Here is a 13980-nt window from a genome sequence, read left to right as displayed (position 1 = left end):
ATTTATATTAATACACATTAAACAGAGCTTAGACTTTAATCGTTACACCCACGAAGCATCATTACAACAAATTAATCAGCTGACTTTTTGTATTTCCCCAAAAATAAATATTTAAAAATAAAAATACCCTTTGATTTTTCCAATTATTTTTCATATATATCTCCTCCCTCTAATCCGCATAATCATCTTCCAGCTCTTTCATTCCTTTTTCTTTCTCTCTCCTCTGTTTCAGACCATTTTACACCAAAAAAAAAACAGAGTTTATTCAAAAGACAGCATTTTTGGACTTCTTTCTCAAAAACCCTTTTCAAAAAACCATCCAATTTCACCCAATTAATCCTAATTTATCTTAGATTATCAACTAATTAAGCCATAATGATGATTAGAGGGAGAAACAGGGGATTCAAATTGGGCAGAAAATTAATCCGGGTTTTTAAATGGGTGACCCGAAAAAGATCATATTCAAGCAAATACGAGAGATTAGAAGGTGCAAATCTGCAAAGGAGTAAAACAATTTCCAGATTATGTAAATGGGGAAAAAAGATTCAACGTGGTTTGATCAACTCAGTAACATCTCGTGGTTATGTTCGAGTTGGTCATGACTCGTTAATTGACTCAAAACCGGTTCATGTTCCAAAGGGTCACTTGGCTGTACACGTGGAAGAGTCTGAAGGTCATTTGCGGCGAGTTGTGGTTCCTGTCCTGTTTTTGAACCATCCTTTGTTTGGTAAGTTATTGGAAGAAGCTGAGAATGTTTATGGGTTTGATCATCCGGGTCAGATCACTATTCCATGTCCGATATCGGAGTTCGAGAAGGTTCAAATGAGGATCGCCGCCGGGAAAGGCAAATGCCGGCCTCGGATTCAGGGGCCGAGTCATATTCCCGGCGTTACGTGTCTATGATTGGTTTGTGAGTACGCTGATAATATGATGGTAGATATATGAATAGGTTTGGTGGGAAATGAATCTTGATGTAAAGTACCTCTCTATAAATCAAAAATTTGGTGGTGAATATTGGGGTGTTTATTTACATTAGGTATTTCTATCTCATTTTTCTCTTTGTGTGGGTTGATTGTTGGATTAGGCCTAGTGTTTGATATAGTAGAGTTTCCTATAGAATTGTACAAATGAGATGTTTCTATGATAATGATGATAAATTTCTCTTTAAAAGAAGTTTTTTTTTTTTTTTTTCCTTGTAAGAATTAATTTGTTTTAATTCCGAATATTGATATATAATGTGTATTAAAGCATCAATTAGACATTAGAAATCATGAATTTAATTGTGTATATTACCCTAATAATTGAAATCTTGAACAATAATCTTAGGAGTATATTACATGTTCATTGTAAATACGTAATATTTGGACTTTTTGCACAAACCGGGACTATAATTGTATGGTATGGAGTAATTTCTAATTTGGATTATTTTACTGATTTGATTGCTAAAAATTTTGGAGGTAATTTGGCATTATATGTTTGGAATTATTTGAAGTTAATTGTGGTTTTTATATTGTATTCCCTTATTGAGTTAGACAATTAGCCAATCACAATTAATCAATAAGCAAGCTCATAGCCTCATAATAGCAAGTTGTGGGGTAAGATTGCTCTTGGATGCGTTTGAGAGCAACGATATTTGAAAATCAAAGTTTAATGTTTGCTTCTTTGGTGAAAAGAGCTTGTGGTGATGGAATTTTTGGGTAGGATTGGCATACATTTTTTTATCACCATTATCAGAATAATTTTTTTAGTTCATAGAAAAAAGGGTTTTCCCCACTTATAAAATTAAGGTTTTAATTGATTGATAGAAAAAAGGATTTTGTAAATTATTAAGAGGATTCCGTTATTAAGTAAGCTTCATTAAATTTAATTTATCAAGAAATTAAAGAAGTATGGACCAATTTTCAAACTTGCTTTGTAGAATTGTCGAGTAATGTAATGTGAACAACGGACAATCTTATTAATTCAAGGATTGCAACAAAGGGAAAATGATCGATAACCAGAATCACCCAAACCCCCCCTGACATAGTAGATCAATTGGCTAGATCGAACAAGAAACCTTATAGGAAAATCACGCATTTGATTTTCAAATAAGGAAGAGGCCGCTGAGACTAATCCAGATTCATCCGCAATGGATGTCGAGAACCCAGGAGTTGCGCAGGTTGCACAAGCAAATAAAGCTACTCCATTTGTAGGAATGCAACAGCAGTTGCCACTAATTCCTGGTGCTACAGCCAAATCCTTTAGGGATCTATTGCGAAACACCCAACTTGTATCCCATGCTGACTTGGGAAATCATATTGATATGGAAGATGATGATGTCTTTGATGATGATGAAGCCCCGGAATAGATGGATGATAGTGATAGGTGCCCTATCATTTTGCTCACAAAGGAGGAGAAGAGGGCTATGCGCAAACCTTGGAAGCATACTCTGATAATTAGGATGTTCGATGGAAGCCTTGGTTATATGGGGTTAATGAAACAACTCAAACGCAAATGGCAATTGTAGGGGGAATTAATCTTAACTGATATAGGATGTAAGTACTTCATTGCACGTTTTAATAACGTGGATGATTATAATTATGTTCTTATGCGAGGTCCATGGCTTATTGATGATAAGTACCTCACAATAAGGAAATGGACTACGAGTTTCATCCCTGAAGAGGCCTCAATTAATGTACTCACTACGTGGGTTAGAATTCTAAATCTATGTGTTGAGTACTTTGATAAAGAGTTCTTGATGAAGATCGGTGCAAAAATTGGTAAAGTTATCAGAGTTGACAAGTCCACGGCATATGCAAAAAGAGGGCAATTTACAAGATTAAGTGTGGAGATTGATATTTCTAAACCTCTCTTAGCAAAATTCTGGTTGAAGGGCAAGATTTGGAGGATATAGTATGAAGGGATTAAGATGTTGTGTTACAAAATAAGGGAAGCTCGATCATGTTGAAGATCAATGTGCTTTGAAGCATCTGAATGATAATATGGTTATTGATAATGTTAATAGTCAATTAGAAATTATTGAGGTGCAAAACAAAGAACCTCTAGCAAAACCAGAGGAAATCGATGACTATGGGGGATTGGATGCTTGTTAAAAAACCGGGTCGAAAAAGAAACCCGAGACCAAAAAAAGGTGGATCGGGTCAAGGAAAGGAGGGCCAAAATTTTAATAAAGATACGGGGGGTATTGAAGCGAATAAGTCAAGTTTTGCAATCCTTGCCTCCCAAGGTGCTGTTGAAGATAAGTTGTTAGAGGATTCTTTGGCAAATGATAGTCCTGGGAATGCTATCAATTTGGGAACAAGGGAAACTACAAAAGATTTGAAAATATCTCCGTCCATTAGTGAGGAAAATATTCCCACAATGAATCTCGGAGATCAATCCCAAAGTAATTTTGTTAATTTACCAAAATCTACCCCCTTTAATTTTGGAAAAAAATAGCCAATATAATCGGGTTGGAGGCAAATCAAATAACAAGAAAAAAGATTCCTCCAAAGCTACTAAAGTAGCTTCACAAAAAAGCGGTCCACTTGCGCAATTAACAAATTTGAAATACCCAAAAGATTCAGTCCATTCTTTCTTTGGTAAGGATAAGCTTGGAAAGGAAAATTCAATAATGGAAGATATTATACCAAACTTAGCTCCAAATTCGTTGCCTATTTCATGCATGGTATGGAATGTGAAAGGGGCCGGTAATCGTGCTTTTATTAGTGCTTTGAGGGAAGTAATAAGAAACCATAAACAGAATGTTTTTGCTCTTGTTGAGACCCACATGGGGGGTTAACAAGTTGAACGAATTTATACCACTTTGGGATATGCAATGCAGACAAGGGTGGATGCTCAAGGGTTTAGTGGTGGAATTTGGGTCTACCGGAAGCCCGAACTTGTGACAATAGAGACAACTTTACAACATAATCAACATATTACTATGGATATTAGACGTGTAGGGGGTGATCCTTAGTATTTCACAGTTGTGTATGCAAGTCCGGATCCAACAAAAAGAAGTGACTTATGGCGTGAGTTAAAGGACTTTGCAGCGACTCATAACAAACCGTGGATGCTAGCAGGTGATTTTAACGATACTCGTTTTGGTCATGAACATAGTTCATGTTGCCCCAAGACCTCTAGGCGTGCAGCACACTTCAATGAATGGGTGGAGGATATGAATTTATTAGAGATCGAGTTTACTGGCCCGAATCACACTTGGGCGAGAAGTAACTCTTTAGCCACTCGTACAAGTGCTAGACTTGATAGGGCTCTTTGCAACGAAGAATGAAGCCTTAGATTTTCGAATGCTGAGGCTAAGAATTTACCTGCCGTTTAATTAGATCACAACCCGCTTTTAATTGCTCTGAATGGTTTTGCACCAATTTCAACTATTAACAAGCCCTTTAAATTTCAAGCAGCATGGTTGACTCATGAGCACTTTAATGGTTTTATTGAAGAAAAATGGGACAATAACAGCCCTCTCGTTCCCCTCCTCAAAAAAAGTCAGTGATGATTTGCAAGTCTGGAACAAGGATGTGTTCCATAATATTTAAAACAAAAAGAGGAATTTGCTAGCAAGGATTGTTGGGGTTCAAAAGTGCCTGGTCGAACAAAAATCTAGGGATCTTATCAAGCTTAAAGCAAAACTCCGAAAGGAGCTTGATGAGGTCCTTGAGCAAGAAGAATTACTTTGGTATCAAAAGTAAAGGGTTAAATGGATTCGTGATGGTGACCGTAATACTTCTTTTTTTTCACCTAAGTACTATTGCTAGAAGGTGGAGGAATAATATCACTTCCATTAAAGAGAGTGCTAATGCAGAATGGATTTATGAGAAAGGTCGTATACAAGAAAATATTGTCTCCTATTTTACAAATTTATTTACGGAAGAGGAGCAGCCCAGCCATTGTCCTATGCCTATAGACATCTTCCCAAAATTCACAACTAGGGATTGGGATATGCTCTCACGGTCATTTACAAACTGTGAGATAGAGAAGGTTGTTTTTGAGATGGGAGCAATGAAAGCCTCGGGTTCGGATGGTTTTCAAGCTTTGTTTTTTAAAAAACATTGGGATTTAGCTGCGGATAATGTGTATAAGGTGGCGTTAGATGCTTTGAATGGGTAGGGGCTTCCGGAAAATTTGAATGAAACTTTCATCGTGCTTATTCCAAAAGTTGATAATCCGGAGCTAGCAACTCAATTCCATCCTATTAGCCTTTTTAATATGGCTTATTAAATTATTACTAAGGCTATTGTTAATCGGATTAAACCAATGATGCCACACTTAACTTCGTGTACTCAGACGAGCTTTGTTCCTGGTAGACAAATCACAGATAGTATAGTGATTGTTCAAGAGGTCATACATACGATGAGAAAAAAAAAAAGGAGGAAAGGGGCTCATGACAATTAAAATCGTTTTGAGAAAGTATATGACCGTTTGAGGTGAGATTTTATTCATGACACACTTTATGAAATTCGCTTCACCATCCTTATTAAAGAGCTCATAATGGAGTACGTGCATTACTACTTCATCGATTCGTGTTCTTTGGAATGGAGAACCGACTTAATCTCTTAAACCGGGGCGTGGAATTCGTCAAGGAGATCCATTATCTCCATATAATTTTGTTTTGTGTATGGAGAGGTTGAACCAACTTATTGAAGAATCAATTATAGAGAATAGATGGAAGCCGATTTATGCTAGTAGGAATGGTCCCAAACTTTCCAACTTATGTTTCGCGGATGACATAATCATTTTTGCCCAGGCTACAGTTGAGCAAGCAGTGGTAATTCAAGAGTGTCTAGCTCGATTTTGTAGCACTTCAGGATAGAAGGTGAGCTATCCCAAATCTCGTGTTTATTTTTCACAAAACATGCGCACTGATGATACTATAAGTATTTGCCATGCCTTGGGGATTGATGCAACTGATGATTTAGACACATATCTTGGTATGCCTACTCTCACAAGTAGAGTAACTCATGACACTTTTGCATATTTATGTGAGAAAATTGACCGTCGTCTTGCGGGGTGGAAGTCTAAGTACATTTCTCTTGCTGGCCATATTACCCTTGCAAAAACAACCTTGACTACTATGAGCTTATATGCAATGCAAACTGCAAAAATCCCAAGAACAATTTGTGATGAGATTGATAAACGGACTAGGAGGTTTATTTGGGGTGGTGATCAGGAGAATTGTCGCATCCACCTCATTTCTTGGGAGTGCCTCCAAAAACCGAAAGAACAAGGTGGTTTGGGGATTAGATCTTCAAGACAAACTAATGCGGCTTTCTTAACTAAGTTAGGTTGGCGTGTTTTGACTGAGCCAAATGCTTTATGGTCTCGTGTTCTTAGAGCAATATATTGCAAAGGGAGATGTGACATTGACATGTTTGAATCTAAGTCAAACATGTCGAATGTTTGGAAAGGCATTTCAGAAAACGCCAAGTTCATATGTGCAGGTTCAAGGGTGGCTATTGGGAATGGGGCTACAACTTTGTTTTGGAATCACAACTAGGCTATGCCTAGTCCCCTACGGGCTCCTGCTATTTCTGAAATTCCCTCTCATCTTGATGGAGCAACAGTGGAGAAATTATGGGATGTTGAATCTGGATGGAAATGGGACCTGTTTGCGGACTTGTTACCTGCCAATGTTCTAAAATTAATTGAGGCTCATGCCTTGCGAAATGATCCAGACTCGGGTGATTTATTGTACTGGGGTGGTTCAACTAAAGGCAAATTCTCAATAAAATCATCTATGAAGATTATAAGAAGAGAAGATGCTATTGAGAATGATGGTGCTCGGATTCAAGTTTGGAAGCTAAAAGTTCAACGAAGGGCAAAGGTTTTTGTTTGGCTTGCAATGCACGACCGTATCATGACAAATGCAAATCACTTGAAGAGGAATTTAACTGATAACCCTTGGTGCAAAAACTGTTACAATCATGAAGAGCCTTCTCTCCACGCCCTTCGTGACTGTAGAGCAGCCAAAGAAGTCTGGCGTCAAGTAGGAAGCCCTGTCTTAAACCCAAGATTCTTCAATGGAACCTTGCAACAATGGATTTCACTCAACATTAAAGTACAAACTCGCAGCAACTTCTCCCCTGAAATCTGGTTTACGTATTTCTCTATTACTTTGTGGTGGATTTGGAGATGGAGGAATAATTATGTGTTTGATAGAACACAAGAAAATCCAATTGATATAAACCAATTTCTTCTTGCCCGTTTCGAAGAAGTTTGGCGTGTGTTGGGCGAAGATGTGAGTAGTGCTCAACAGCCTGCTAGGTTGCGTGAGGAGTCCTATATTAGATGGCTAGCTCCACCTATTAGGTGGCTTGCATTGAATACTAATGGAGCAGCCAAGGGAGCTCCAGGACCAGCAGGGGGTGGGGGGCTAATTCGTGATTATACAGGAAAGTTTCTCCATAGTTTTGCTCTCAAAATTGGTGATTGTAATGCATTTATAACTGAGCTAAAAGCTATTGAATATGGACTGGATTTGGCTAAGAGAATGAGAGCAGCGAAGGTTCAAGTGCAGCTAGATAGCCAGATTGTAGTTACAACTCTAAACAGTGAGGAAATTCACCGAGGTCAAGGGTATCATATCATCAAAAGGTGCAAGCAGCTTATGGAAGATAGCAATTGGCAGGTGCAAGTACATCACATTTATTGTGAAGCAAATAAGGTCGCGGATTGACTAGTAAACCAAGGTGTCGTCCAGAACAATAATATCGAGTTGATTCAATTCTCTCCTTTTGAGTTAGGACGTATCTTGCATGATGATATCGTAGGACTGGCTTTTCCACGTTTAATTCTTGTTTAGTCTTTTATTTGTTTTCTCGGGGCCTAGCCCCTCGTTTACACCCAAAAAAAAAAAAAAAAAAAAAAATACACATTCTTATTAATACTTTCAATTATTAATGACTCTTTCTCATGCAATTGAAAATAATGGAAGAGCAAAGGAGAAAAGCTAAGTGACCATTATTAATATAATCTTCAATTCCGTGAAATTTGCTTCCACTAAATTAGGATGTGTCACCCTCAAACTTCTCTAATATAAGAGGCCACAAGCTCATAACCAATCACATTTATTGTAATACGATTCGAAGTATCTTGTAATGAATAAAAGAGTATATGACAAAAAGTATAATTTAGATAGATGACACCAACTTTTTAAAAAAAAAAATATATATTATTGGGTTGTCAATTTTTTATTTATTTATTTTATTTTATTTTATTTTTTTAAAATCTGATTGTAGTTGTATAGTAAGTAGTAGTTTCGTTCCTAATTAGAGTAACTCTTTCTAACTAAATTTAACAATTCAAGGAGAAATTTGAAGCTTGCAAATTACTTTGATTGCCCGTATGTAAAATGATGTTGAACATGCTTGTTCCACAAAAGTAATTGTTGTAAAATTAGTTGTCCACTTTTCATGGAAGTTATATACGTAGTATATATTTGAAGGATTGTGGAAGTTTATAGTGTTTTCTACACTTCATTAAAAAATTTTGTTAAGTGTTATGGCAAAGACACCGAAAACCATTATCTTATCACATCCTATAAGTTTAGAATTTGGCAAAATCCTAATACGAAAATTTTAAAAAGTTGTTGCCGAACAAGACCCTACCAGTCTACGACCCATAACTTGTAAACAATAATAGGGGAACAGTATCTCCAACGACCACATCTTCAGTTTGGCATTGGCAGTTAGCATGAGCTTGATTTCCCTCCATTATCACAGGAGATAACTTTTTTTTTGGGTTGCAAATGTTTGTTAGTTGCTCGCCATTAGCTGAACCCAAATCAATTATAAAATCACAAAGTCCACTTTCCTCGCATTACAAATCAATATCAAATCTTGGGTTCAGGCCCACATGTATATTAGCAAATAATTTTTTATCGAAGTTGTGAAATTGTTACTTAGTTTATGTATTTCATGAAGAATCAAAATCTTTAGTGTATGTAATCTTAGTCAATCAGCAAATAACATGCACATTTAATAATGATCCTCGACATGATTTTCATTGTTGTTTAACTAGTATCCTTCTATATATATTTCTTCAGGAGAGTAGCACTTCACCAGTTCACCAGCACTTTCGACAATCGAATGATGTTCTATAGCTCTTACATTGAACAAACGTGTTATCAATGGTGACAAACTTAATTAAAATGTCTAGAAAAAATTGTCACATTTTATATATTTGGACTACATATAGTTGTTTTAATCCTGAAGCTAGATTGAAACATTATAGTGAGATATATGACAATAAGGGCTAGGATTAGGGGTAATTGTATTTTGGTTTTAAAGCGTGAGTCACAAATTTGTAGGGAACCATACCCTACATAAGAAAACATATCTGCAAACTAAATGTACAAAATAGAAGCATCCCGAAATGTATCACGGCATGAGTATAACCTACATTGAACTCGTGCACATGAAAACATCCCTATCCAATCTAGGTGGGGAAAACCAAGAAGTAGAAGTCGACCTAACGACTAGGTAAGGGTCCTAAGGGACCATAGTGGGCATAGTCCATACCCTATGAAAGTGCCAAATATGCAAAATATGTATGAACAAATGCGCTGATTAAGCACGTAAGCTGGGCAATTGACCACATAACACACTACAGAGTAGTCACTTTCTGGACCGTAGTATATCATCGGGTTTTGGTCTAGTCTTACCGTCTAACAACACATTCACACATATGATACAGTAATATGTAGAATTATATAACAACTGAAAAGCCAGTAGGACACGTTAAGCACTATAACCGTGGAATGATGGATGCCACAGGCCAGAGTTGTGCCCACTGCAAGCTGCAACACAAGCTTCTTGCATCACTGATTGCGGAATATCCTTGTTGCAGATGTTTGCAAAGGCCCGCATATGTTTCATCCCGTATTGAGTTAAGGTCCCACATTCCTTCTCAAACACCCGAACCTGAATATTTGAAAGTTTTGACAGTTAAGTTCAAAATAACAGCAACATTAGCAACATATCCTGTTTCTATGCAATCAGCTAAGAATACAAATTTTTATTAATTACCATTGATTTCAAGCAATCCCAATCATCCACAAGCGGCATTCCACGGCTTGGCTTTGCGCGTAGGACCGAAGGACCATTGTTTAGTCCAAATAAAAGTTTTCCAATCAATTCAATGCTGCTGTCAAGGTGGCTTCTGTGATTCATAGTCTCAGTTATCTCTTTAAGAATCTTATGCTTCTCCTCAGGTTCCTCCTTTGATCTTTCATACTGCAAGAGATGTACAATAGAATTTCAGTCTACAACCTGCTATCTGTGAGAAGTTGGCGATTATTGAGTAGTGACAGACATAGATACAAGTCCAAGATTCAGAATTGACCAATTTATGTAAGTTTAGCATCTTTTGATCTAAAATGAAGTGTCAAATGTAAAAAAAAAAAAAAAAAAAAAAAAAAAAAAAAAAAAAAAAAGTATATTTTTTATGAAATCAATTACCAAAAATTCCCCTAGCCTGAGGGATAGGTCATAGGTAAAAGATTGCACTGTTGAGTGTATATATTTAAGGCTCAAGGATAGCAGACTTTAATTTAACAAAGGTACTCAAAGTGGTACATACAATCAGAGTAAACATAAGCTATAAACAGTCATCAAAAATGAAGGAGAATTGGGCTCAAGTTACCTTTTCCCAAAGGAAAAGAATGTCTGCATCTCGCTGATTGACAACGCCCAACTCAATATCAAGAGGCAATGTGTTAGCAGGAAGGTTTGCAGTTGCTGGATCAAAACCTTGGTATAGATAGAGCTTCTCTGGTTTAATGCTTTTATTTCCGTATTCCATGACATGGGATCCTGCTGTGTAGGTGTTGAAATTTGAAGTTCTGTCCTTTACCTGCCAGATCAAACTCATCAAGGAAACATTCATCCAAAATCAACAAGAATAACCAGTTTCACTCATGTAACAGAACTTTGTTCTTCTACCTTACTGAGCTCCTATTAGCCTTACCTTCTTAACTTGTTGAGCAACTGTTTCTTTCTTCAAATTGTGTGTCTCACTGCAGACCAAAATTTATTCTACTTTCAGTTTTTGTGGATTCATATATAAAAAAAATATAGATAGAAATATGCTTATATTGATTCACACTGAATTTAGAGGTTGTAAGATTTGTTAATCAAGCAATGGACTAAAAATGTATTTGCCGAATTGACAGGAAAATCACCTGTCTTCCATCCAGGCAATACTATATAAATCACCCAAGCATGTCATGAACTCTGGTGGTGGTGCAGGGTCCATACCAGGACAATAAGTTCCCCAGCTACTCTCTTCAGCGTTCGAAGCTGTTGTAACATATATGTTCAGATCTTCAGGCATCAAGCCCTCAAAAACACTACCACTTTCACAAGCTTCAATGTATATTACCTGTGTACAGGAAAAAATTAGGGTACAGCTTTTAATTTACAAAGTAGTCAAAGTTTATATTACGTACATTAATACTTATAAATCGGCACCCACTTACCATTTCCTTGTAGCTTTTTGACTCGTATTTCTTCTTTAAAACCTCTACGAAGTCCTTGCCATACAGGAATGGCATATTAGGCATACCTGCAATCAAAATCACCAAAAGCTTAGGTCACATTAAAAGCCTCGACTGCATACATTAGCAATTGATCCTATATGAAAAAAGTAAAACAATTTTATCAGTACAAAACCAAAATATTCTACTGCGTGTACTGGAAACTGAGACCTCAGATCTTTGGACAATATATGAATACAATGTTGAAAAATAGAGGCACTAACCCAACACACCAGGACCTCCATGATCAGAGTAGTATATAAAGATCCTGTCATTCGGTTTGCTATCAATGACCTTTCCACTGCCACCTTTTACAGCTTTCTTGTTCCCAAGAAGCACTGCAAACATGTTCTCCGCTGTAACATGCTCCCCGGTATAATCCTGTAGTAAATAAAAGCCACGGCTTAAGAATCAAACAAGTCGATGAGCTATGTTCCTTGAACTCAAATATCCACATTAGGCAGCCCATATAAACACATGACCCTGCCTCAGACTCAGCTATTTTTCCATATTGTTTTTGTTCACAAATGTCCATACCCAATCACGCATAGACATCAGACACTCCGGTCTTAAGAATACTAAAATTGTAATGAAGAGTCTGAGTAATACAACTGTTGATAAGTAAGGACGTTCATAGAGCCATAACATGACCACGAATGCAATGAACATCCCAATTACTTCGTCTAACCATAAAAGCTAATTTAAACTGAACATGTATATAGTAAGTTGAATTGCTCCTAGAAAACTAACTTTCCTAAAAATAGGTGATGCTCTAATTATGATACTCACATCAGACAGCCCACATAAATTACATTACCCTGACTCAGACTCTCAACTATTTTTCCAGTCCATAGACATTCGACACTCCGGTCCTGTAGATAATATAAGTGAAATGAAAAGTCTGAACACCACAATTGATGTATATAGGTATTTCCACAGAGCCATAACCCGACTACGAAATGAGATGAACATCCTAAATTCCAACTACATATCCTAAAACAACAAAAGCACCCCAAAAAAAATAAAATAAAAATAGTGATGGTCCAATTAAGATCTGAGCCAGCTGAGAACTAATGGGCCAGGGAGGCGCAAGCCCGTTAACCTTCCACTGACAGGAGCAGGAGGTATTCGTTGCTCTGTGAAACCAGCCTCACGCAGTCCCCTCCATTTTAGGGTCCATGAGATTCGAACCTTCGCTCAAGCCACACATGGACCAACTCCCAACTTGGATAGGACGTGCCAGCATACTGCCAACTCATAACCCGACTCAGAAGGCTAAGATTGTGTTCCATCAACTTAATGCTCCCACTTGGGTTACAAGCTCACGTTACCAAGCTCAGCGATTTACATTATTCTAATGGAGATATATTAACTGCTTAATCTTCTAATAATTGTCCGATGTGGGACTTTTGTACTTGGGTTTGTAAAACTGATTAACAACAATTTTACATGAGTTTGCATGCACTATATATTAAATTGATGGCTTGAAATTTAATTACGAGGACAAAATTAAATGAATGCACCAGATAAGAATAATACGAAGTTTTGTAAATTATAACCTGAAAAATGAAATTGGTAAGGTTAATTACCTTAGGAACACCAGCATAGACATCCTTGGCATTAGGATGATTGATAATTACACCTTTCCTTGGATTAAGCGGATTATCAGCAATATCATCATACATAAACACAACTATATTCTCATCCTTTAATCCTCCTCTCTTTAATATCTGATATGCATGACAAATGTCCGCCTACAAGAAACAAGAAGAATTAAGTGAAAGACTCTAATTGTACAACCATAAAACAAAACAAAACAAAAATCAAGTGCAGAAAATTCACTTTTCTATATACAACCGGTTGTACCTTGTGCACGATACAGCAAAGTACAAGCACATAAACAAAGAAATAACCTTGGTTGTAAACTACTGAAATTAAAATGTATACATACCTGGTGCCTATAATTACCAAAGCCTTGTGAACCGGCAACAAGAAGAGCCCAAGTAGTACCAACATCACCGTCATCCTCGGAACCGGCAGCGGCCGGTTGTTGTGGTTTCATATCAGTAGGCAAGCGGATATTCGACTCCCACCTGTTTTTAGCTTCAGAAAACCATAACAATTGAAGAGAGAAACATGCTAAAAGTGCAAGAATTCTCAAGACAGAACTCATACTTGCCATACTTGTAAAAGAGATGTAAGAAAACTAGCAAATGAAATTTAATATAGAAGAAGATGAAATATAGAGGTTTAGAAGGGAAGAGAGAAGAATTAAAGAGGAGGAAGAGGGAGAAACGCCATGCAAAAGGAGGAGATGACACGTGAAAGAGGTGAAGAGTGTTGGCAAATGTCCTGCGTGAACCATGTGTTACTCTTTGGAGTTACGTTTCTAGTAGTGTATGTAAAATGTAATGTAATGTAGCTATTATTATTGTTATTAATTAATT

General features: G+C 37.0%; 2 protein-coding genes across 2 annotated transcripts; one reads left to right on the top strand and one right to left on the bottom strand.

The window, feature by feature from the left end:
- Nucleotides 1-1504, top strand: LOC110732734 (auxin-responsive protein SAUR36-like). The gene has a single exon (XM_021912722.1). It carries the CDS (start codon nt 376-378, stop codon nt 901-903), a length of 528 nt encoding a protein of 175 aa, XP_021768414.1. The 5' UTR covers nt 1-375; the 3' UTR covers nt 904-1504.
- An 8044-nt stretch (nt 1505-9548) lies between these two features.
- On the bottom strand, nt 9549-13974 carry LOC110732733 (vacuolar-processing enzyme-like). Its single transcript, XM_021912721.1, has 9 exons — nt 13485-13974; nt 13123-13287; nt 11758-11914; nt 11477-11562; nt 11180-11379; nt 10966-11014; nt 10642-10851; nt 10026-10232; nt 9549-9920 (listed from the first exon to the last, which is right to left on the bottom strand). The coding sequence occupies exons 1-9, from the start codon at nt 13713-13715 to the stop codon at nt 9738-9740; spliced, it is 1488 nt and encodes a 495-aa protein (XP_021768413.1). The 5' UTR covers nt 13716-13974; the 3' UTR covers nt 9549-9737.
- Between the last annotated feature and the right edge of the window lie 6 nt (nt 13975-13980).

Source organism: Chenopodium quinoa, unplaced genomic scaffold (genome assembly GCF_001683475.1).
Source record: "Chenopodium quinoa cultivar QQ74 unplaced genomic scaffold, ASM168347v1, whole genome shotgun sequence".
In the NCBI taxonomy this organism is placed as follows: domain Eukaryota; kingdom Viridiplantae; phylum Streptophyta; class Magnoliopsida; order Caryophyllales; family Amaranthaceae; genus Chenopodium; species Chenopodium quinoa.
This window is presented reverse-complemented; position numbering and strand designations above follow the sequence as displayed.